General features: G+C 52.7%; 1 protein-coding gene across 4 annotated transcripts; it reads right to left on the bottom strand.

Annotated features, from left to right (window-relative positions):
• Positions 1-507: 507 nt before the first annotated feature.
• On the bottom strand, positions 508-20,447 carry HPN (hepsin). Of its 4 annotated transcripts, none has more exons than XM_086352107.1 (13): positions 20,321-20,447; positions 19,687-19,756; positions 13,116-13,217; positions 12,986-13,027; positions 6,882-7,011; positions 6,691-6,813; positions 6,509-6,549; positions 5,964-6,129; positions 5,672-5,862; positions 1,723-1,818; positions 1,385-1,527; positions 1,038-1,202; positions 508-841 (listed from the first exon to the last, which is right to left on the bottom strand). In XM_086352107.1, the coding sequence occupies exons 2-13, from the start codon at positions 19,700-19,702 to the stop codon at positions 803-805; spliced, it is 1,254 nt and encodes a 417-aa protein (XP_086208233.1). In that variant the 5' UTR covers positions 19,703-19,756; positions 20,321-20,447; the 3' UTR covers positions 508-802. The 4 variants fall into 4 exon arrangements, with proteins under 4 accessions (XP_086208233.1, XP_086208235.1, XP_086208234.1 ...); XM_086352109.1 differs by having other exon boundaries at positions 6,882-7,006; XM_086352106.1 differs by lacking the exon at positions 508-841 and having other exon boundaries at positions 859-1,202.
• Between the last annotated feature and the right edge of the window lie 608 nt (positions 20,448-21,055).

Genomic DNA, 21,055 nt, shown 5'->3' with positions numbered 1-21,055 from the left:
TCTTGAGGGTCAAACCTCCTACCCACCCCATGCACAGGTGCACAGTGATCTGAATAGGGATGAGCATATGGCCCAAATCTGTCCAGGGAGAGCCAGGCCTGGGGCTTCTTTGCTACAGCTGATGGGAAAAAAGCATTCTTTCTCTACTGAGGCTGCTAAGTGGTCCACAGCATATAAGCTTAGAGTTTCTGTGGGTTGGGGGGGAACATTTCTATCTCTAGCTGTAGAAGAGACTGCTTGAAAATGAAGCTGACACAGAGAAAAGCAGATGTGAGAGAGGAAGTAAGGCACAGTCCTGAAAAATGTTTGAGCAGCTGGATCGAGAAGAGAAGCCAGAGGCTCAGTGCATTTTCAGTTAAGTGAACCAATTAAGATCTTTTCTGTTAAGCCAGTGGGAACTGGAGGATTATGCTCCCTGTCTTGATCTATGCCAGGCCCTAATCGCTCTCTTCGATGCGCCCAAAATGTCCTCATTTGCTGCTTACAGCTGCAAACTCAGAGACCACATTAATCAAAACCATCTTTATTATTTAAAGAGCATCCTGTCATCAGGAGCACAAGATGGGGGGGGGTCCCAGATGGCAGAACAATATTTACATGGGGGGCAGGAGGGTGGTCCCAGGGCTGAGTGGGCCCGCCACTGTGGAGGACCTTGGAGGGAAGAGTATCCTTGGACCTGTGGGCTGGGCCCAAGAAGAAAAATGTTCCATCCCTGGCCCAGGGTGAACCCCATCACGTGGGGCTGGGGCCCCTTAGATCAGCTCGGGCCCTGGAGGCGTGCACAGCGAGGAGAAGCCACAGGTCAAAGCTGGGTTACCATGCCGCTGGCTTCGGAGTGAGTCTGGGGAAAGACAACTAGGGGCTCCCCCCAACGTCCCACAAGTGCCCACCCCTCCCCAGGAGCCCCGTGAAAGCCATCTGTTCCCTAGGGTGACCGCTTCTAAGCCCTATAGGTTTCCAGAAAACCCTGCCTCCCTTTCCCGCTCAGAGTCCCAAACCCTCCCGCCCTCTGGCTCCCATCTGGGCTCAAATTTCACCTTTATGGCCTGGAAGATCCACTCCCGGAAGTCACTGACTTTGGTGTAGACGCCTGGCTTCTGGGCCAGGGCACAGCCGGTGCCCCAGCTCACAATGCCACACAGCCGCCAACGTGGCGTCCGAGAGATGCTATCCTCACACACGAAGGGGCCACCACTGTCGCCCTGGTTGGGGATGGAAGGCCTGGCTGGAGGCTGAGACGGCTGGCCGGGAGGCCCTCCTCGGAAGGCCAGGGGCTGTGGTCATAGAACCCTCTGGCCCTGAGATAGGGAGCCCAATCGCCCAAGGCCCTGTGTCTCCATCCCTGGGGAGGCCAGGGCCCCGGCTGCCCCTCAGCATCCCTCACCTGGCAGGCATCAATGCCACCCTCAGGGTAGCCAGCACAGAACATCTTGGGCTTGATCTGGTTCCCGTAGAAGTCGGGGCCGTTGCAGACATCATTGCTGATTATGGGGACTCGGGCCTCCTGGAGCACCCCAGCCTGTTGGCCTGGGGGTGTGCGGGCAAGGCTGGCCGAAGCTGGGGAGCATGCACACCCCCTCCCCTCCCCTCCCAGTGCCCACCTGGGCTGCTCAGTGTCCCTACACCCCCGGGTCCAAGAGGCACTGGCGTAGCCCAATTGCCCTTCCCCAGCCCAGCTCAGAGTCTCCCTAAGGCAGCTTCCCAGCAGAGGACAAGACTCACCGTAGTACTGCGTGTTGCCCCAGCCAGTCACCGTGCAGATCTTGCCATCCACCAGGGCCTGCCCGGCAGCCGGGAGACACACGGGCTGGATGTACTCTGTGCAAGAGACCACACCGGTCTGGGTCCCTGCCAGCCTGCTCCACCCAGGACAAACCTCGCTCCAGCTGCCCCGGCCCACCGTTCCCTCTGTTCTTTCACAAACACCACAACAGAAGTTGCCTCCTATAAACAAGGTCCCACCGCATAGTGCTGGGAACCATATTCAATACCCTGTGATGAAACATAATAGACAAGAATATGAAAAAGATGTGTGTGTGTGTGACTGAGTCACTTTACTGTATAGAGGAAATTAACACAGCATTGTAAATCACTACACTTCAACACAGGGCTTCCCCAGTGGCTCAGCGGTAAAGAATCCACCTGTAATGCAGGAGACATGGGTTTGATCCCTAAGTTGGGGAGAGTCCCTGGAGGAGGGCATGGCAACCCATTCCAGTATTCTTGTCTGGCAAACCCCATGGACAGAGGAGCCTGGCAGCTACAGTCCATGGGGTTGCAAAGAGCTGAACACGACTGAAGTGACTTAGCATAGCATAGCATCCTTCAATACATTTTTAAAAATAAAGGAAGCTGACTTCTATTGAGAACTCACTATGTACTTGCATCTTTCTGGGTGAATTCCCTTAATATCCCATCAGCTCAGAGAGGTAGGGGCTATTATTACCCCCACTTAAAGAGGGGGAAATAAAACCATGTCACTTGTCCAAAGCCTTAGATTGAGTCAATGACAGAGCCCAAATTTGAACCCAGGTTGGCCCAATTTCTAAGCCTGTGTTCTTAACCATGGCCCATGTGGCTGCCCCCTACCTAGAGAGTCACTTTGAGAAATTTTAATTTATTTTTTCAATTTTTTGGCCACCGTGGCATGTGGGATCTTAGTTCCCAGAATAGATCGAATCTGTGTCCCCCCGCATTGAAAGTGCCTCCCATTTAGCTGGATCACCAGGGAAGTCCCTTCTGTAAGAAATTTTACAAAGCACTATCTTGAGATATTGGACTTCCACCTGTCAAAAAATCATCATCATAAACACACCAGTCTATCCTGTCCACAGTAAGAATGGCATCCCTGAGACACGACATCCTTGTGCAGTGTACAACCCATGCAAGTGGTCCTGGCAGCCCTGCTAGCAAGCCTTGCTGGTGACTTCACCTGCCTGAGCTCAGAGCTCTCAGGTGCAAAATGGAAAGAATAATCATTTCCCCCCCAGAGGTGTATCGTGAGAAATTGGTGAAGTGTTAAATAGCATGCCTGGCTAACAGGAAATGCTCATGTAACTAGGAATAGTAATAAACAACAACAGCAATGATTATTAGTATTAACTGAATGCAGGCATTGCTCTAAGCTCTTTGACTCAGATTAACCCTTTTCAGCATTTCAATAACCTTCGGGAGTCATTTAACAGATGAGGGAAACAGGTTTGGAGAGGTGAAGCTACATACCCAAGACCACAGAGCTGCTGAGTATCTGACCCCAAAGCCCATACCACTCCTCTCAGCCCCATTTCCAAATACAGGCCACTCACATGTATTGTTCCCTTAAATGGAGAACTAGTATCATGGACCATTCAAAAGAAAATAACCATTAAAAATAAGAATAAGGCAGACTTCCCTGGTGACCAGTGGCTAAGACTCTGAGCTCCCAGCACAGGGGACCCAGGGTTCAATCCCTGGTCAAGGAACTAGATCTCACAAGCTGCAACCAAAGATTCCCCATGCCACCACTAAGACCCAGTGCAGCCAAATAAATAAACAATTTTTTTAAATTATAAAAAACAAAGACAATAATGACTTTCCTGGCAGCTCAGCCAGGGGCTTATAGGCACAGATTCCAGAGCCATGCAACTTGGGCTCAAATCGTTGCCATTTTCCAGTTGTGAGAATGTGGGGTATTATGCATCTTCTCTATGTCGGGAATTTTCCTCTTGTAAAACAACAACAACACAGGATCATAAGAGAACCCACCTTCCCCAGGCTGCTGTGACAATGAAATGAGTGCGTGCTTGGGACAAGCTGAGGCCTGTGGCTGCCCACAGGAGGAACTCGCAAGTGTTGGAGTTCATCCTATCATCACTATTATCGTATTCTTTCATTACTATTTTTTAAGATGTTTTAAAATCTTATTTATCTATTTAAGGCTGCGCTGAGTCTTTGTTGCTGTGAGGGCTTCTCACTATTTGTGCGAACTGTAGTGGGGCTACTCTGGTTCTGGCGCACGGGCTTCTCATTGCAGTGACTTCTCTCGTTGTGGAACAGAGGCCTACAGCGATCAGGCTTCAGGAGTTGTGGTACCTGGGCTTAGTTGCTCTGAATCAGGGACTGAACCTACGTCTCCTTCATTGGCAGGCAGATTTTTAACCAACGAACCACCAGGGAAGCCCAAGATTTTTTAATTTTTTAAATATGGACCATTTTTAAACTCTTTATTGAATTTGCTACAAAATTGCTTCTGTTTTATGTTTGGGTGTATTTTGGCAGAGAGAGCATGTGGGTCTTAGGTCCCAACCAGGGATCAAACCCACACCCGCTGCATTGGAAGGTACAGTTCTAACCACTGGACTGCCAGGGAAGGCCCTCTTTATCATTATCATCATCATACTGATGCCTGCTGAAGGCTCATCATCATTGCTATGATAACTTCCTTATCATTGACATTATTATTATTACTATTACTACCACTTGGTGGCCTTCTGATAGCTGAAGCCCAATGCTGCTGCTGCTGCTAAGTCGCATCAGTCGTATCCGACTCTGTGGGACCCCATAGACGGCAGCCCACCAAGCTCCCCCGTCCCTGGGATTCTCCAGGCAAGAACACTAGAGTGGGTTGCCATTTCCTTCTCCAATGCATGGAAGTGAAAAGTGAAAGTGAAGTTTCTCAGTCGTGTCCAACTCTTCGCAACCCCATGGACTGCAGCCTACCAGCCTCCTCCATCCATGGGATTTTCCAGGCAAGAGTACTGGAGGCTGAAGCCCACAGCCTGCTCTTAATTCAAAAGGCATGTGTAGATGAGGTATGAAAGACACACTGACACCCAGGTAAGTCTTTCTCATTGACAGCAAGGAAATGCTCTGGAGAACTACAAAGGGAATAAATAACTCCTGACTTTCTGATTCATTCATACACTTATTTTTTTTTTTTCATTTCTTTCTTTTATTTTGGTAATAGCTTTTTTGGAGATATAATTCCTGTATCACACAATTCACCCACTTAAAGTAAACAAGTCAAAGGGTTTTAGACAGGTTTTAGATTCAGGGACTAGCCTGCCTGGCAGTAGGAAGGTACCACCACCACCAAGATCGATTTCAGAACATTTTCATCACTGCCTTTACCTCTGACCTCCCAACGTTTCTGTGCCACCCCCCCATGCCTGGGGAACCACGAATGTACTTTCTATCTCTGCAGGTTTACCTGTTCTGGACATTTCGTGGAAATGGAATCATATAGAATGTGGCTGTTTGGGTCTAACTCCTTTCTGAGCACAATACTGTCCAGGGTCATCCACTGTGTACCATGGATCACTTCATTCCTTTCTAACCTAATATGATTCCATTGTATGGATCTAGCATGCTTTTTGTTTATCTACATGTCAGATGGTAGACATCTGGTGGCTTCCATCTTTTGGCTACTGTAAATAATGCTGCTATGAACACCCACGCACTAGTTTTTGTAGAGCTATGTATCTTCTTTTCTTTTGGGTACATACCTAGGAGTGGAATTTCGGGGCCAAATGGTAATACTCACACACGGTTTTCTAAAGTGGCTGCACTAATTGCCCCTACCTAATGAATGCACAATGAGTGCCCCTGGAGATCATTTCTCTCATCACCATGAATTCTGCCCCAGCCCCTCCTCTGCCCTCCTGGCCCCTGGAGTCCCCAGGCCCAGACGTACCTGTGAGGGGCAGGGTGCCGGAGAGGTGGACCAGGGCGATGTCATTGCTATTCTCCTCGCTGTTGGGGTCTCGAAAGGGGAGATAGCCCCCATGGTAGATGACAGCCTGCACCCCCAGTTGCACGCCATGGGGTGAAGTCTGGGCCACAGCACCAGCAAACACTCGCCATCGTGATAGGACCCGGTTCCGCCTACCGGGGAAAGGAGGGGAGGGTGGCCACCTGTCTGGGCACAGCCTCCCCCAGCTCACCGCTCCCCAGCCTCTCCCCTCAGTGCCCTGGGGGACACTCACTCAGGGAAGCAGTGGGCGGCTGTCAGCACCCAGTCCCTAGAGAGCACGGACCCCCCACAGAGATGTGCTCCATCATAGCGAAGACTGACTTGCCACGGCCACCTGCCCAGGCTGGTGTCCTGGCCGCCCACAATGCGATCGACCGGCAGTTTTCGGTGGCCACAGTCTGTGGGGAGAGGGGCAGTCAGGGCAGCGGGAGGCCTGGACTCCCTGCCCTGGGGGTCTGAGAGGTCATGCCCCACTCTGGGGAGAATGAGTGATCACGATCTTAACTGAGGGGTCTGAGGAACATCGCTCTGATGGAGGGGGAAGGGGTCTGTCTGAGGAGACACAGCCCCATCTGTGGGGATCTAGGGGGACATGGCCCTATTTTGGGGGTCTGAGGGGACGTGGAACCCCCACCCTGAGGGAGTCTGAGAGAACACAGCTCCATCCTTGGAGGATCTAAGAGGATAAGGCCTGTCTGGGGGTATCTGATGGGCCATGGCCCTACCACGGTAGGGGCAGGGAGTCTCAGAAGAGGGCTCTGAGTTTTGGGGTCTCACCTTGGCAGCTGGTAGCCAGGAAACGGCCTCTGGGACAGTCGCTGTGGGAGGGACAAGGATGAAGACACAGAGACAAAAAAAAGAGGCCAATTAAGACAGAGGAAAGGCACCCAGGGGAGAGTGGGTACCCAGGGGTGGTGGGGCCCGCGGCGTGCGCCCCACCTGCCCGCCGCCCTCCTCACCACACGGAGAGGACCTCGAGCAACCTCCGGGCATGCGGCAGCCTCCCCTCGTCCACGCAGAAGAAGCCCGACGTGCCATTGGCGCCCGCCGTCCGCACGTCCAGCTCCGAGAAGTCCAACGCCCTGGGCAGGGCAGCGGTCAGACCTGTCCCCCCGCCCTCCCAGCCCCCCACCAGGGGCACCCCGGGTACCTGAGGAAGCCCATCTCCTCGCAGCTGAGCCCCGCCACCCTGGCATTGGAGCGCGAGGAGCAAAGCAGGCGCCACGTGCCCTCTGTCTGGTCGAACACCGTGAGCCGAGCATCCGCCGGGCCGACCTGCACTGCAGGGCAACAAGAGGAGCGCCTGGGTCGCCTTCCCGCCCGAGCCCTCCCGGCCGCTTCTCTGCTCGTGCCAGTCTAGTCCTGAGTCCTGGCAGGCCCGATCGGAGCACCCCGGGCTCCGCACATTTGTGACTGCCTCTGGAAGGGCTCAGGACTCAAGCTGGACCAAAGATTGGGGATCCTAAGACTCTGGCTGCATCGCCATGGGGAAACTGGGCAAGGTGGGGGAGGGGCGTTCCTTTTGCCACCGGGATTCCTAAACTGGTTGCCCAAGAGCTGGAAGCTAGATTTGTCAAGGTCCATCTTTGCCTGCAGGAGGGGGAATGGGGGGCAGCAGTGATAAACCAATGTAAAGGAAAGCCAGGAGATTCTGATAACATTTTTATAGCTCCTTAATGGTTGGAGAAGGAAATGGCAACCCACTCCAGTATTCTTGCCTGGAGAATCTCAGGAACCGGGGAGCCTGTTGGGCTGCCGTCTATGGGGTCGCACAGAGTCGGACACGACTGAAGGGAAAGAACCTCCAGAATCGTTACTTAAGTGAGTTAATAATTTCCCTTTTTATTTAGCCAGTTTCTTGGTTTTTCCTTTTCTCTTTTACAGCCTGAAGATCATTGACCAATACATCACATTGCCAAAATATCTAAATAGATTTCCTATAATCTTAAAAAAGAAGAGTTATCTTTTTTCTGCAGGACTCGCCAGAGCCTTGAATACGTACTAAGTTGCAGGATAATTATTCAAGCAGAGGATGCAGTATTCATTCATTCATTCAACAAGTGTTAACTAGACACATACTCCATGCCCGTTCCTATGTGGGGTGATGCTGGGGGACATAAAAATGACCAAGACATCTCTGGGCTGTACCCTCACCAAGCACAAAGTCCATCCATAGGGGAGACAGACAACAGTAAAAAAAAAAAAATGACCCAATCAAACACAGCTTCACTGCAGAGTGCTTATGGGGGATTCTTCCTGCCTGCTTAATGCACTGAAAAGTGATGCTCCCCTCAGCCCCTTCCAGCCTGCTCCTCACACATGGCTAGAGGACCCTTGCCACACCTAAGCCAGGTCACAGCCCTTAGGTGTGCTTTAGCAAACACTCAGTCTGTGCCAAGCTCTATTTTGAATGATGAACAAATCAGACAAAACCCCCAGCCATTGGGAGCTCAAAGGCCAATGGGTGAGATGGATAACAAACAGGAGACAGAAGTAAAATAGATGCTGTGTCACAAAAGAAGGGGCCTGGGAGACAAGCCGAGCTTGACAGAGAGGCAGGAGAGCGCTGACATGGGGAGAGACAGGAGGTTGTCCTTTCCTATAGGTGGGCAGGGAAGGCTGCACTGAGAAGGTGGTATGCAAGCAGAGATCTGAAGGAGGTGAGAAGACAGGTGAGGGAACAGAGAACTAGGCCAAGAGAATTGCAAATGCAAAGATCCCAAGGTGGGGGCGGGGTTGTTGTAGGAACAACAGGGGGTCTGGGCAGAGTGAGCGAGGGGAGAGGGAGCCGGAGACAAGACTAGACTGACTTTGACTTTTACCAGGAGTGAGGGCTGAGCCAGGAGGGCCTTGATCTGACTCAGGGGTTCACAGGCACCCTCTGGCTGTGTATAGGGAGCAGACTGTAGAGGGCAGGAGGGGACCAGGGAGACCAAGGAGGAGGCTGTGTGATGGTCCAGGGGGAGAGAATGGAGGCGGGGCCAGGGTGGGGGCGGTGGAGGATTCTGCATAGAATTTGTGGGTGGAGCCCACAGGGTCGGCTACGATTGGATGCGGGTGGAAGGAAGAGGGGCCAAGGGCAATTCCAAGGTGTTAAGCTGAGCCACTAGAAGGATGAGCTGCCATTGACTGAGATGAGCAAGGTGGGAAGGAGTAGGTTTGGGGAAAGATCAGCTGTGAACCCCTTTTCTCTGGAGCCTCCTGAATGGCTCCTGTTCTGAGAGCACATTCTGGGACAGTGAATCTGGTCCAAACTCAACTTTGCATCCTTGGAGGAAGAACTTGATCAGGCCACACCCAAGCTGAGCAGTCTTCCCACAGCCCCACAGATCTGGACAAGAGGAGGCAGAACTTCCGGGGAGAGCCCTGTCCTGCTGAGGACAGAGAAAGGCAAAGAGAAGATTTGCATTCAGGCCTGAGTGACTCCAAACCCCAAGCTTTTAATGTTGCCTGTGACTGCAGTCATGAAACTAAAATACACTTGCTCCTTGGAAGAAAAGCTATAACAAACCTAGACAGCATATTAAAAAGCAGAGACATCGCTTTGCCGACAAAGGTCCGTATAGTCAAAGCTATGGTTTTTCCAGTAGTCATGTATGGATGTGAGAGTTGGACCATAAAGAAGGCCGAGTACCAAAGAACTGATGCTTTCAAACTGTGGGGCTGGAAAAGACTCTTGAGTGTCCCTTGAATGTTAAGGAGATCAAACCAATCAATCCTAAAGGAAATCAACCCTGAAAAATCAACCCTGAATATTCATTGGAAGGACTGATGCTAAAGCTCCAATACTTTGGCTGCCTGATGCGAAGAGCTGACTCATTGGAAAAGACCCTGATGCTAGGAAAGATTGAGGGCCAGAGTAGAAGGAGACAACAGAGGATGAGTTGGTTGGATGGCATCACTGACTCAATGGACACGAGTTTGAGCAAACTTCAGGAGTTGGTGAAGGACAGGGAAGCCTGGTGTGCTGCAGTCCACGGGATCACAAAGAGTCAGACACAACTGAGCAACTGAACAGCCAGTCAAGCAACTTTCCTCCTAAGGGTTAAACAAAAAAGGCACAGTAATAGCACTGGTGAAGGAGTGGGTGGGACAAACTGAGAGAGTAGCACTGAAACATATACATTACTATATATAAAATCAATAGCTAGTGGGAAGTGACTGTGTAACAAGGAGCTCAACCTGGTGCTCTGTGACGACCTAGAGGTGTGGGATGGGGTAGGGAGTGGGAGAGAGGTTCAAGAGGGAGGGGATATATAGCTGATTCATGTTCTTATACAGCAGAAACCAATATAACATTGTAAAGAAATTATCCTCCAGTTAAAAAATGAATTTTAAAAATAGTAACACTGACTACATTTCCTGGGGATGGGCTGACCCCATGCTATGTGTCATATCTGGGGGGTTCTATCCCACAATCATCCTGGGAGGGAGAGACCATCTCTATGCCCATCTTACAGACGAGAAAACTGAGCCTTAGAGAGGACATACTTGCCCCTGAGAATATAGCTAAGAACTGGCAAAGTCAGGATTTGAATCCAGACCTGCCTACCTGCATACTCCCTGCTCCTTCTGTGGCTGTCATACGGACCCTTATCAGCCCCTTTTCCCCAAATATACTCATGTAGGCCTGTACTAGGAGCTTCCTGGTTAACTGGCCTTAATCATGGCTTCCTGTTCTGGGATGGGGCCTGGAATATCTGGTACCTCCACTGGGTACCACCCCTTGAGTTTCCAGACCAAGACTTGGGGTTCTAAACACCAGCTGGGGATGGGAGTGAATTCTTATTTTTAAATGACTTCTCAGTGCTCCAGAGATTGTGATTTCCAGAAAGTGTGAGGTTTTAGGAAAAAAATTATCATTTTATGGATGTATTTGGAGGGAGGAGCGGAAGGAGGAGAAGGGAGGGAGGAAGGAATATCAAATGCCCCCTCCAAGTATTTTTAAAGCTATATTCTGTGCCACTGTTTCTCACTTTTAAACTCTTTATTCTTGTTTGTGTTATTTTAAGCCATGCAGAAAGTACGTTCTGGGTCACCTGGTTTGCTTACCAAATTGTCTGATATATTTAGAGGTGTGAAAAATCCCAGAAAAGTGAGGTGGGGATATCATTTCTGGGTTGTTTCTGTTTGTTCATTTTGTAATTTCCCAACGTTTTTGAAAAACCCAAGTGTAATGGGAGGGCACAGTGCTGGCGATGGCCAGAGTCAGGTCTGAATTGTGGCCTTATTACTTTCCAGCTGAAGCTCAGGACAAGTTAGTTCACCTCTGAGATTTGTCCTCATGCTTATTCATTAAACAAAGGTTTCCTAAGCACCTTCTATGCACCAGACACTGTCTAGGGCGGTAAACAAAATGCCCCTGCCCTTCTGAAATTCACCAGGAGTAAATCATGAGCCATGTGGGGAGGGTCATAGAGGGGGTAGTGGTGGTATGCAGAGTGGTTGTGGGGGGCGGAGGGTATGGAGCCTGGGAACAGAAAGGTCCAGCTCGGGAAAGTTAAAGCCTAAAGGCTGAGACACAGAAGTCCATGTTAACCAAGTTGGCTGAAAGTCAAGCATTGCACGGATCATCACCTCCACTAATTCTCACCAATTACCAGATAAGGATGCTGAGAATCAGAGAGGGCAGGCCAGGTGGAAGCCTCAGCTCAGCCATGATGGTACAGGACCCAGAAACCTGCCTCTGGGTGTGAGCATAAAGAGGAGGTGAGCAAAGACTGTGGTGCTAGGAGAGTCCTTTGAGAGTGAGAGCAGCCTGTGGGCTGGGGCCTGAAGAGTGCTGGGAGCAAGCATGAGGTGAGGGTGAAGAGGGGCGGCACCCGAGGAGCCTTGGAGTCCGCCAAGTGTTGGGATTTTAGCCCAGCAGCAGTAGCGAGTCATAGAGGCCCATCTGGTAGGTGCATGACTCCTCTGCCCTGCCATTTATTCAATGTGCAAGTTAGTACAAGTCACTGGGCCTCAGTTTCACCCATGTGCAAAATGGGAGTGATGATAAACGGCCCCAACTTACAGGGGTCTTGTGCAAAGGCTGCAGCCAGAGCCTGGCATACATTAGCCATCGACATGGCAACTCACTGGGCTGTTTCTTGAGAAACAATAGAGTATAGTAGTTCTACACAAGCTCTGGATCCAGGCTATCTGAGTTCCGATCCCTGTGGCCTGGGGCAAGTCACTTGGTCTCTCCACACCTCATTTCCCCATATTAAAATGGGCCGTGGGAAGGATTTAATGAATTAATACTTGCAAAGCCCTGAGGCCTGTGCCTGGCACAGGTAAATGCTCTGCAAGTGTCAACTGTGGTGGTTGACCTTGATGGCCTTCCTGCCTAGATGTTCATTTCTGCTCTTAATGTGAGCTGAGTCCTTTATGGGACTAGATGGGCCTTGTGGGAAAATGAAAAATGTGGGACACGTGAAAGATGTGTCCCATCATCCAACTTCCCCTTTCTTCCTGCTGCCCTGGGCCATTGAATGGCAGCCTGGGGTTGGCATTCAGAAAGATCCATTCATTCATTCATTCATTCCACAATTAGTGTCTATATCTATTCGTTTTTCCACCTATGGAAAAACTCAAAGGAACTTTTTGGCCACCCTGGTATTTATTTGCGTGACCATTCCTGCCTCCACATCTCTTCCAGTCAAGCCTAAGTGCTATTCCTGGAGCGAGCACGTGCCCACGGTGTATCCTCTCCAGTCCTCACTTTCTACATCTGTAAAATGGGAATAACAACAGTAGGTACCACCAAGAAGCGACAGAAAAAGGTTGGCTGAATTCATACAGCACCTCTACCTCTCAAACATGTATTGACCATGTTTCACAATAAGAAACTCATGTTTACATTATGATGTAGCCCCGAACTTCCGTTTCCTGGGGTGAACTATGGCATTGCTCCAAGCTTCAGTTTTCCCATCTGTAAAATGGAGGGAATAACAGTCCCACCTTCATAAAACCCAAAGGAAAGATTAACAGAACTTTTTCTTATGGAAAGAGATGCATTCTGATTTTTTTAATCAAATCTGTTTCATACTTTTTTAAATGTGGTTTTCAACTCACTGATTTCATGATGCACTTAATGGATAACATGTTTAGAGTCTGAAGAACACTGGATTAGACCAGCCACATGTGTACATAAGCACCACCAGTATTCCTGCAGGCATTCGGGCATTCATTTAAAAAATCCTTTCACTGAGTTCCCCCCAGGTGCGAGTTTCCTCCAGGGCTCCCCAGAGGGTCTCAGCCCGCTCTACTCACCTGGATACAGTGGCTCCTGATCACTCCTGAGTAGAACAGTCACTGCAGAGAAGGCAGAAGTGAGGGCAGGCAGGCTGGGGGCTGCCAGGGGCATGGGAGGGTAGAGGTGCAGGGGTCTGTCCACTCTCACCAATGGCCCAGGACGCTGCCCCGATGCCTGTCAGGAGCAGGACGGTCCCCACAGTGAGAGCGGCCACCTTGGGTCCGGAGCAGCATGGCACAGTCCGGCCACCTGCAATAGACACCATGCTGGGGCCACTGCCAGGTCTGTCCTCACTGTGGCAAGGGGCCAGCTCTGCCCTGCACCCCAGGGTTAACTTAGCACGCCCGAGCCTGCCCTGCCCTGGGTCCAGTTTCTTGGGACGAGCAGTTGGCAGGCCTGTCCCTCCCCTGCGGGAAGGGTGCCCAGCCCCCCAGGGCTTCCAGCTGGGAAGGGGTGTGGCTGGGACAATTGCCACCCTCCCTGCCCACACTCCTGGCACTGAAGGGACTTCTTCTTCCCAATGACGCTGCGCTCTGTATCTCCTTCTTGGACCTCTCACTTCTGCTAACTTTCCCAGAGGTTCTTGGAGCCTCTTGGGGGCTGTGACCCCTGACCTTTGCCCTCTTGGCAGCTCTCTTCCCTGCTGTTTGTCATTTCCTCACTGCCTCATTTCTCTCTGCTGTTCCAGATCCTCTGTCCCTGGGAACCCCCCAAAACCAGACCTCTCCCCAAGGACCCAGCTCCAACGTCAAATTGACCCCAGAGGTTGAGAACCTACATTTGGAATTTTGTCAGCCTCACTTAAAAATATTGGCCTTGGGAATTCCCTGGTGGTCCTGTGGTTAGGACTCCATGCTTTCACCGCTGAGGGCTCAGGGTTGATCCTTGGTTGGGGAACTAAGATCCCGCAAACTGCGTGGCCCAGCCAAATTAAAAAATACATACATTGGCCTTACCCACTGCTATATATGGGACCTTGGGCAGGTACTATCACCTTTTTAAGCCTCAACTTCCTCATCTATTTAATGGGCATCCACCTAGCACTCACCTCTAAAAATAATACTTGAAGTTTCTTTCAAATAATTAAGAGCTGTACTCTTATCATAGCCTTATGTGCCAAGCACTGCTCTGACTGTATTAAATTATTCAGTCCTTGTCTCAGTTATGATTCCTATTTTTCAGACAGGGGAAATGGAGGCTCACAGAAGTGGAGCCACCTGCCCAAGGTGACTCAGCCAGGAAGAGGTGGTACTGATTTGGCACTGGGATCCAGGCGTATAACCACTAAGCCTTGCCACCCTCTCTGTGCTATAGTGGCTGGCGCAGAGCAGGTTCTCAATAAATGCTTTTTTTCTTTTTCATTTTTATTGGTCAATAAATGTTTTTAAATCATTATAGCTGTGTGGACTTGGACAACTCCCTTCATCTCTCTGGGCCTCAGTTTTCTTATCAGTAAAATGGGTTTATTCACTTGTGGTCCTATGGAGCATCCACTGTGTACCTGGCACCATTCTAGGCTCTGGGGACACATCCCTAAACAAGACAGCAGAAATGCTCTCACAGAGCTCACATTCTCATGTGTGGAAAGTGAGGGGGAAACCAAAACAAGCAAACAAGTAAATGAACTCGATCATGTTCAGAACATGGCCAAGTCTATAAAGAAAATGATAGCAGAGGAGGCAGCAGGTTCTTCTGTGGGGTATTCAAGAAGAGCCTCCCCAAGAAGGGGCTTTTGAGCTGAGACCTGAGGGCTGAGGCCAGCCAAGCAAAGAGCTCTCATGGAAGAGCACAGTGGGCAGAGAAGAACACAGGCCAGGGCCTTGAGGCCAGAACAAGCATGGTGGGTAAGAGGGCAAGAGAGGCCACTGATGTGGCCAGAATGGCATGAGCTTAGGGAAGGCATTGGGGCCAAGGCTGGGGCCAGATGGAGAGGCCTGGCAGCCTGAGGAGAAGAGGAATTTTATTCCCAGTGCAACAGGGACCCTGGGGCTGAAAAGCCAATCCTTTGGCTAGGGATGGGGGGAACCAAAGAGAAAAGGCAGCTGAAAGCCTTCGCTGGGCCTGGCGTGCACCCGACTGCCCCTGGCATCTGCAGGACCTTCCAGTTCTGCCATCTGGGTTACGGCAGTATGGCTGATGGGCACAGGGCCAGACCAGCACCCAGAAAGGAGCGGGGAGTGGTCCAGGACCTTCCTGTAATGGCTATTGTCTGAGTGTCTTAAGAATTTGAGAACCCAGCCATTCTTGTCCAGGTGTGCCTCCCTCCAAAGAGGCCCCGGCGGACCAGCTCAGCCCTGCTCCGGCTGGCTGACCCCTCCATGTCTCCCTGAGGGGGCCTCTCAGGCCCCGTCCCAACCTTGCTGCTGCCGTTGCTTTGTCACTGCAGTTGTGTCCGACTCTGTGCGACCCTGTGAACTGTAGCCCTCCAGGCTCTGCTGTCCATGGGATTCTCCGGGCAAGAATACTGGAGTGGGTTGTCATTCCTTTCTACAGGGGATCTTTCCAACCCAGGGATTGAACCCAGGTCTCCTGCACTGCAGGCGGATTCTTAACCACTAAGCCACCAGGGAGGACCCTGTCCCCACCTTGGTCTCCAACCATATTCCTGGTTTCATTGGGAGGTCTTGGCTCCTGAAGCCATTAGGCTGGTCCAGGGTCCTTTGTTTTCAGACATGCCTGCGGAGCTTTGGGCCACTCAGAGCCCAGCTAGAGGACCTGGCATGACAGCTGGGGCAGGAAGCACGGCCACCTTGTGTCACTTAGGGTGAGAGGAGAAACTTGCTCCATGCCCTGTGATTCAGGAGACTTCAGACAACCCCCAAACAGTGCCTCTGGTGGGACAGGAAGCGTCCTCACCCAGGTTCTTCAGAGAGGCATCCTGACTGCATATCTTTGCCAAGGCAGGAAGTGTCCTCAGTGCATGAGAGGCAGCATCCTGGTGTGATTCCTCGGAGAAATAGAGCCTGATAAGCTGGGACCTCTGAGCATCCTCCTGAGGCTCCGCTCCCTGTTCCTTCAGGGGCGCTAGGCTGTCCTTGTCTCCTCACAAGGCAGTTCCTCTGCCTCCACCATTTGGCTGCAAAACCCTCCCAAGTGATGTCCTTGGTTCCTTATCTCTGAAACTCCACTCAAACAGCTCTGTGTCTGTCCTCGTGTACCCAACTCCAACTTCCTGAACAAAATTCTCTCCCCATCTGATTTCGGGGACACCACCCTTGTCCGATTTGCTTACTACTTCTCAATCTCCTGACCCTCCACATGCTCTCTGAAATCTGGGGTTCACAGGGTGGCCCCGGCCTCCTTCCCCTCATGCCTCCCCGCTCCACCCCCACAGACTGTGTTGCTCTTCTGTCCCCAGCTCTGGACTCTGCTTAGTCCTAGGCTGGGGGTCCTGCAGCCTCTTAGATGCCTCCCCCCGGAATCACCACACTCCGTCACATCTCCCAGGTTCCATATTGGCCTCCACGTCTCCCTAAGTGCCCAGGTCCCATCTCAGAGGTCCTCACCCGCAGGTCTGTCCCTGTGTGCAGAACACCTCCCTCTCCCCATGGCTCAGGCCTCCTGAGGGTCTCCTGCCCACTCTCTCCTTCCCTGCCCCAACCCCCTCCAACCTCTGGGCTCAGTCTCTCCTTCTGGTCCAGCCTCCACATGGAAACCTGGGGGGTCTTCCCAAACAGCAAATCCAACCTGTCCCTAGAATCCTCCATGGCTCCTGAGTGCCTCTCAGGACAGTCTAAGGCCCTCAGCCCAAGGTGCCAGGCCCTCTAGGATGTAAGCACAGCTATCAGAGATTTGGAGGTTGCACATGTTTTCCTCAATCCCCAGACAGCCATAAGGGTCCTTACCAGACAATTGATAGAGCTTCCAAAAAGCAACCAAAATGACAGGACTTATACAAGGCAAAAAAAAAAAAAAAGAAACGAAGAATAACCACCAGCTCCATCTTGTGGAGAGAGCCGGCCTTGCCCGGGCATGGGCCGGCTTCTTACTGGAGTCCTAACAAAACTTGGTCCAGCCTGCGTGTCTCATCACCCGCCCAGCTCCATTTCCAACTTCACCTCCAGAAATCCCGAATTAGCTACATGCCACCATACACCTGGCAGACTGTCACCCCCAGCTGTTAGCCTTGCTCGTCTCTCTGCCTGGCACACCTACTTACTCCTGCCTCATTCTGAGCATCAACTCAGATATCACCGCCTCTGATTTGGAGTCCTCAGGTAGCACCAAGAACCTCACCTTGGGCGCACTTCACCAGCAGAATGGTAACACAAATGTTAGCATAACTGCAGCTCTCAGAAGACACACCAACCCTAGGCCTGTCCTAACCCCATCCTGCGAGGATGTGTGTCAGTGACAAGTTGCTTCAGTTGTGGCCAACTCTCTCTGACCCTATGGACTTCAGTCTGCCAGGCTCCTCTGCGTACGGGATTCTCCAGGCAAGAATACTGGAGAGGGTTGCCATACCCTCCTCCAGGGGATCTTTCCCACCCAGGGATCAAATCCGCGTCTCCATGTCTCCTGCATTGGCAGGCGTTACCACTAGCGCCACCTAGGGAGCCCAACCCCATCTTGCAGTTTCCTGAAATTCTTGCAAACTATCAATGAGGAACGTATCATTATCACCACCCCCGATGTACAGATGAGGAAAGGAAGCCCAGAGCGGTTCAGCCACCCACACCAGGCAACCCAGCAAGTAAGCCCAGGTTTGCCATGACGGTAGGACTCCCCTCCCAAGACTAGGACTGAGCTGCCTGGAGATGTACTGAAGCTCACTGTGCCTTGGCTGTCTGTCCTCAGAGCAGTCCTGGCCGTCCTTCTGGACACACTCCACCGTGCTTCTCTGGTTCATTCCCCCATAGGCCCCAGGCCTGGTGAGTCCCTTCAGTGGGCTCCAGGAAGGAAGGTTTCCAAAGGTGCAAGGCTCTGCCACCCCCCTCCTCAACAAGGGTGCAGTGCTGTCTCCCAGGCCACTGGGAGCCTAGTGGCTCAGATGGTAAAGAATCTACCTGCAATGCGGGAAACCCAGGTTCAGTCCCTGCATTGGGAAGATCCTCTGAAGAAGGGAATGGCTATCCACTCCAGTATTCTTTCCTGGAAAATTCCATGGACAGAGGAGCCTGGTGGGCTACAGTCCCTGGGATCGCAAAGAGTCGGACACAACTAGCACTTCACAGCTGGATGGTTTGGGCTCTGATTTTCTAGCTGTGCTGAGATGCAAGGAGGCCAGCGATCCATACCCATCATTTCAGCCAACACACTCAGTGCTCCCTGCCTATCCCTGCATTTAAATCCTCACACCATCCTATAGGGTGGACATTAGTACTGCTTTTTTTTTTTTTTACAGAGGAAGAAATGAGGCCCAGAGAGGGTGAGCCACTTGTCCAGAGCCTCACAGCTAGAGAGTGATACTGCCTGGGACCGAGACCAACTAGCCTGGTTCCAGGAAGAAGAGAGAGAGTCAGCCCCAGCTGGGGAGGGCAGGAAGAAAGAGCCACCCCAAACTGGTCTCCTCCAGCTGGCTCTCAAGTGTGGAGGAGGTTAAGAGAGAGTCAGGGTGTCTGGAGCCCCTGCCAGGGGCTTCCATAAACCCTTGAGTGTCTGTCAAATCGGAGGTGTGGTTTCTCCCCACCATCCCTAGGGTGGTTTCTCTGTTGTTTCTCCTCTCTTCATCCATTCAGACCGGGTCCAAAGTCCTCCCTCTGCTCTGCCCACAGAGTGAGGAGGTGGGAGGAACGTCTGGGATCAGTGGAGGTCTTGGGCCCCAGGTCTCCAAGTCGGCTGACCTCTGCCATGACAGCTCTGGGGCACCCCGCATATGGGACACCCCGCGTGTTTTATGCATGAAGCCCCAAGCTGGTGCCTTGTGCGTGTTCTATGCTCCCAACAACCTCATGTAGGTAGGGAGGTGGCATTAGAACCCACGCTTGACCCAGGGTGAAATGAAGCCCAGAGGAATGACGACACTTCGCCAGATCGCACAGTAATAATCAGTGGCAGAGGAAGGTTTGAAGGCAGCCCGGTGGGGCTTCCCTGTTGGCTCAGTGGTTAAGAGTCTGCCTGTCAACTCAGGAGACTTGGGTTCCATGTGAGGATCCCACATACCGTAGAGCAACCAAACCCGTGTACCAGAACTATGGAGCCTGTACCCTAGAGCCCGGGAAGCGCAACTAATGAGCCCATGTGTCCCAACTACTGAAGCCTGAGCGCCCTAGAGCCCGTGCTCTGCAATGAGAGAAGCCACCGCAACGAGAAGCCCTCTCACCACAACTAGAGAAAAGCCTGCATGCAGCAACGAAGACCCAGCACAGTCAAAAATGAATAAATGAATAAATAAAATTATATATATATTTTAAAGGCAGGCCTGTGCATTCCATTCCAGAGTCTATGTCCTGAACGGTGATAGCTAGTTTCCCCGCCTTGACCCCAAGTAAAGGACAGGTCCAGACGTAGCTGAGAAATCACTGGGGGGTGAGGGGAAACTGAGGCAGGGAGCCAGGAGGGTCATACGGGGTGGCCGGGAGGCAGGTGGTATTCCAGCCCCACAGAGAATTTGGTTAATAGTTAATTAGGTGGAGGAGGCTTCGGAAGGGGGTGGGGGTGGGCCCATGAGGGGTGCCAGAGAGAGGGGGCTCCAAGGGAGTGGAGGGTTGGGAAGACAGCACAGAGGGAGGGGAGGGGCACCAGGCAGAGCTCAGGTCTCCGGGACAGGGGGACTCACCCTCCTTCTCCGCCATGTCACAGCCTCTAGTTAATGATTCCCCGGCTGACCTCCGGGGCCCGGGCGGGACCTGTGGGGAGATGAACAAGGGGGAGGCAGGGCCTGGGGGAGCCCAGCCCGGCCCCTGTGCCCCCAGTCCCAGGCGCCCATCCAGGGAGGCTGAGGGACTGGGTCCCGGCCAGAGCACGCCGTGATCACGGACACAGACTGGGCTGGGTTCAAGGATGGGGTCAGTGTGTGACCAGCAGCTAGGGGATGATGGGATTTATAGCGCCGGGGGACCCTGGGCCTGGGCCGGGGTGGAGAGGGGACTGGGGGTCTGAATTCCCGGGTCTGAGGAAGGCGAGCTGGAGGCCTCAACTCCTGGATCCTGGGGAAAGAGAGGTTTGGGGACCAGGACTGCTTCTTATGAGGGAGGGGCAGCACAGGGGCTGGACTCCTGGGTTGGAGGGAGGAGGAGACTGGGACCCGATCTTGGGAGTCTGAAGAAGTGGGGGCTAGAACTCTGAGGTCCTTGGAGAGAAGTCCGACTGGCCCCTCTCGGAGCACCTCTAATGGGAAGTGGGCATTAGGGTGGGTAGGGGTGAGGGGACCCATGTCCTGGGGACGGGAACCTGAGGACCCTGGTCCTTACCCTGGGGTCCGGCAGGTGGGGGCGGAGCTGAGAGATGGTGCGGGTTTAGGGTCAGTCTCCAGGCCTGGGCAGGAGCATGGTGGCCCCGCAGCGGCAGGCAGGCCGGAGGCAGAGGCAGCGGCAGCGCGAGGGGCCTGCTAGGCCTGGCTGCCTCACCTGAGGAGGAGGGGGCGGGGGAAGGGGCGGGGAGGGGCCGGGCCAAGGGATTGGCAGAGCTGGAGGCCACCTGGCTGGATGGACAGGGTTTGCAAGGGGCTGGACCGGGGCGCCCAGCAACCTGCCTCCAGCCTGGACGGGCCCCAGGTGTGCCGGTATGAGGGTATGTGGAGTTGGGACAGATCTGGCCTGAGGGCCTGGAGTCTGGGGAGAGGACTGGGGAGTGCTGACAGGGCCCCCAGGAAGGAGGTATAAAGTGGAGAGGCACAGATGGAGGGTTGCCCCAGCTGTCCCAAGGCCGCCCTGCCCCTGCATCTCCTCTGCCCCCTGCCCAGCCCCCTGCCTACCGCTGCCCCTGCCATTTCCTGCACCCGTTGTCCATCTCCTGAACAAGGCATTCCCAGCTCCAGACTGGGTCTCAGCCCAGCCCTGGCCCCAGACCCCTCCTGCACCCCAACTCCTGCCCCAGCCTCTGCCCCTTCCAGTGTCCCTGGTCCTGACTCCAGCCCCCACCTTTATTCACCCTCCCCCCAGCCCCCTCCCCCCAGCCACTTTTCTACAAGTCACGGGGGCTGGTTT

The sequence above is a fragment of the Bos grunniens genome, chromosome 18 (genome assembly GCF_055505025.1).
Source record: "Bos grunniens cultivar Pamir isolate PY7600 chromosome 18, Bosgru_T2T1.0, whole genome shotgun sequence".
In the NCBI taxonomy this organism is placed as follows: domain Eukaryota; kingdom Metazoa; phylum Chordata; class Mammalia; order Artiodactyla; family Bovidae; genus Bos; species Bos grunniens.
Note: the sequence above shows the minus strand (reverse complement) of the source record. Positions and strands in the feature narration are given on the sequence as shown.

Bases quoted from the DNA above. Each gene is read 5' to 3' on its own strand.
- HPN (XM_086352106.1), bottom strand. The intron at 13,028-13,115 runs GTGAGAGTGGAC...CCTTCTCTGCAG, and splicing joins GGCAGCGTCCTGGGCCATTG to TGACTGTTCTACTCAGGAGT. The intron at 5,863-5,963 runs GTGAGTGTCCCC...TTTCCCCGGTAG, and splicing joins GCCGCCCACTGCTTCCCTGA to GCGGAACCGGGTCCTATCAC.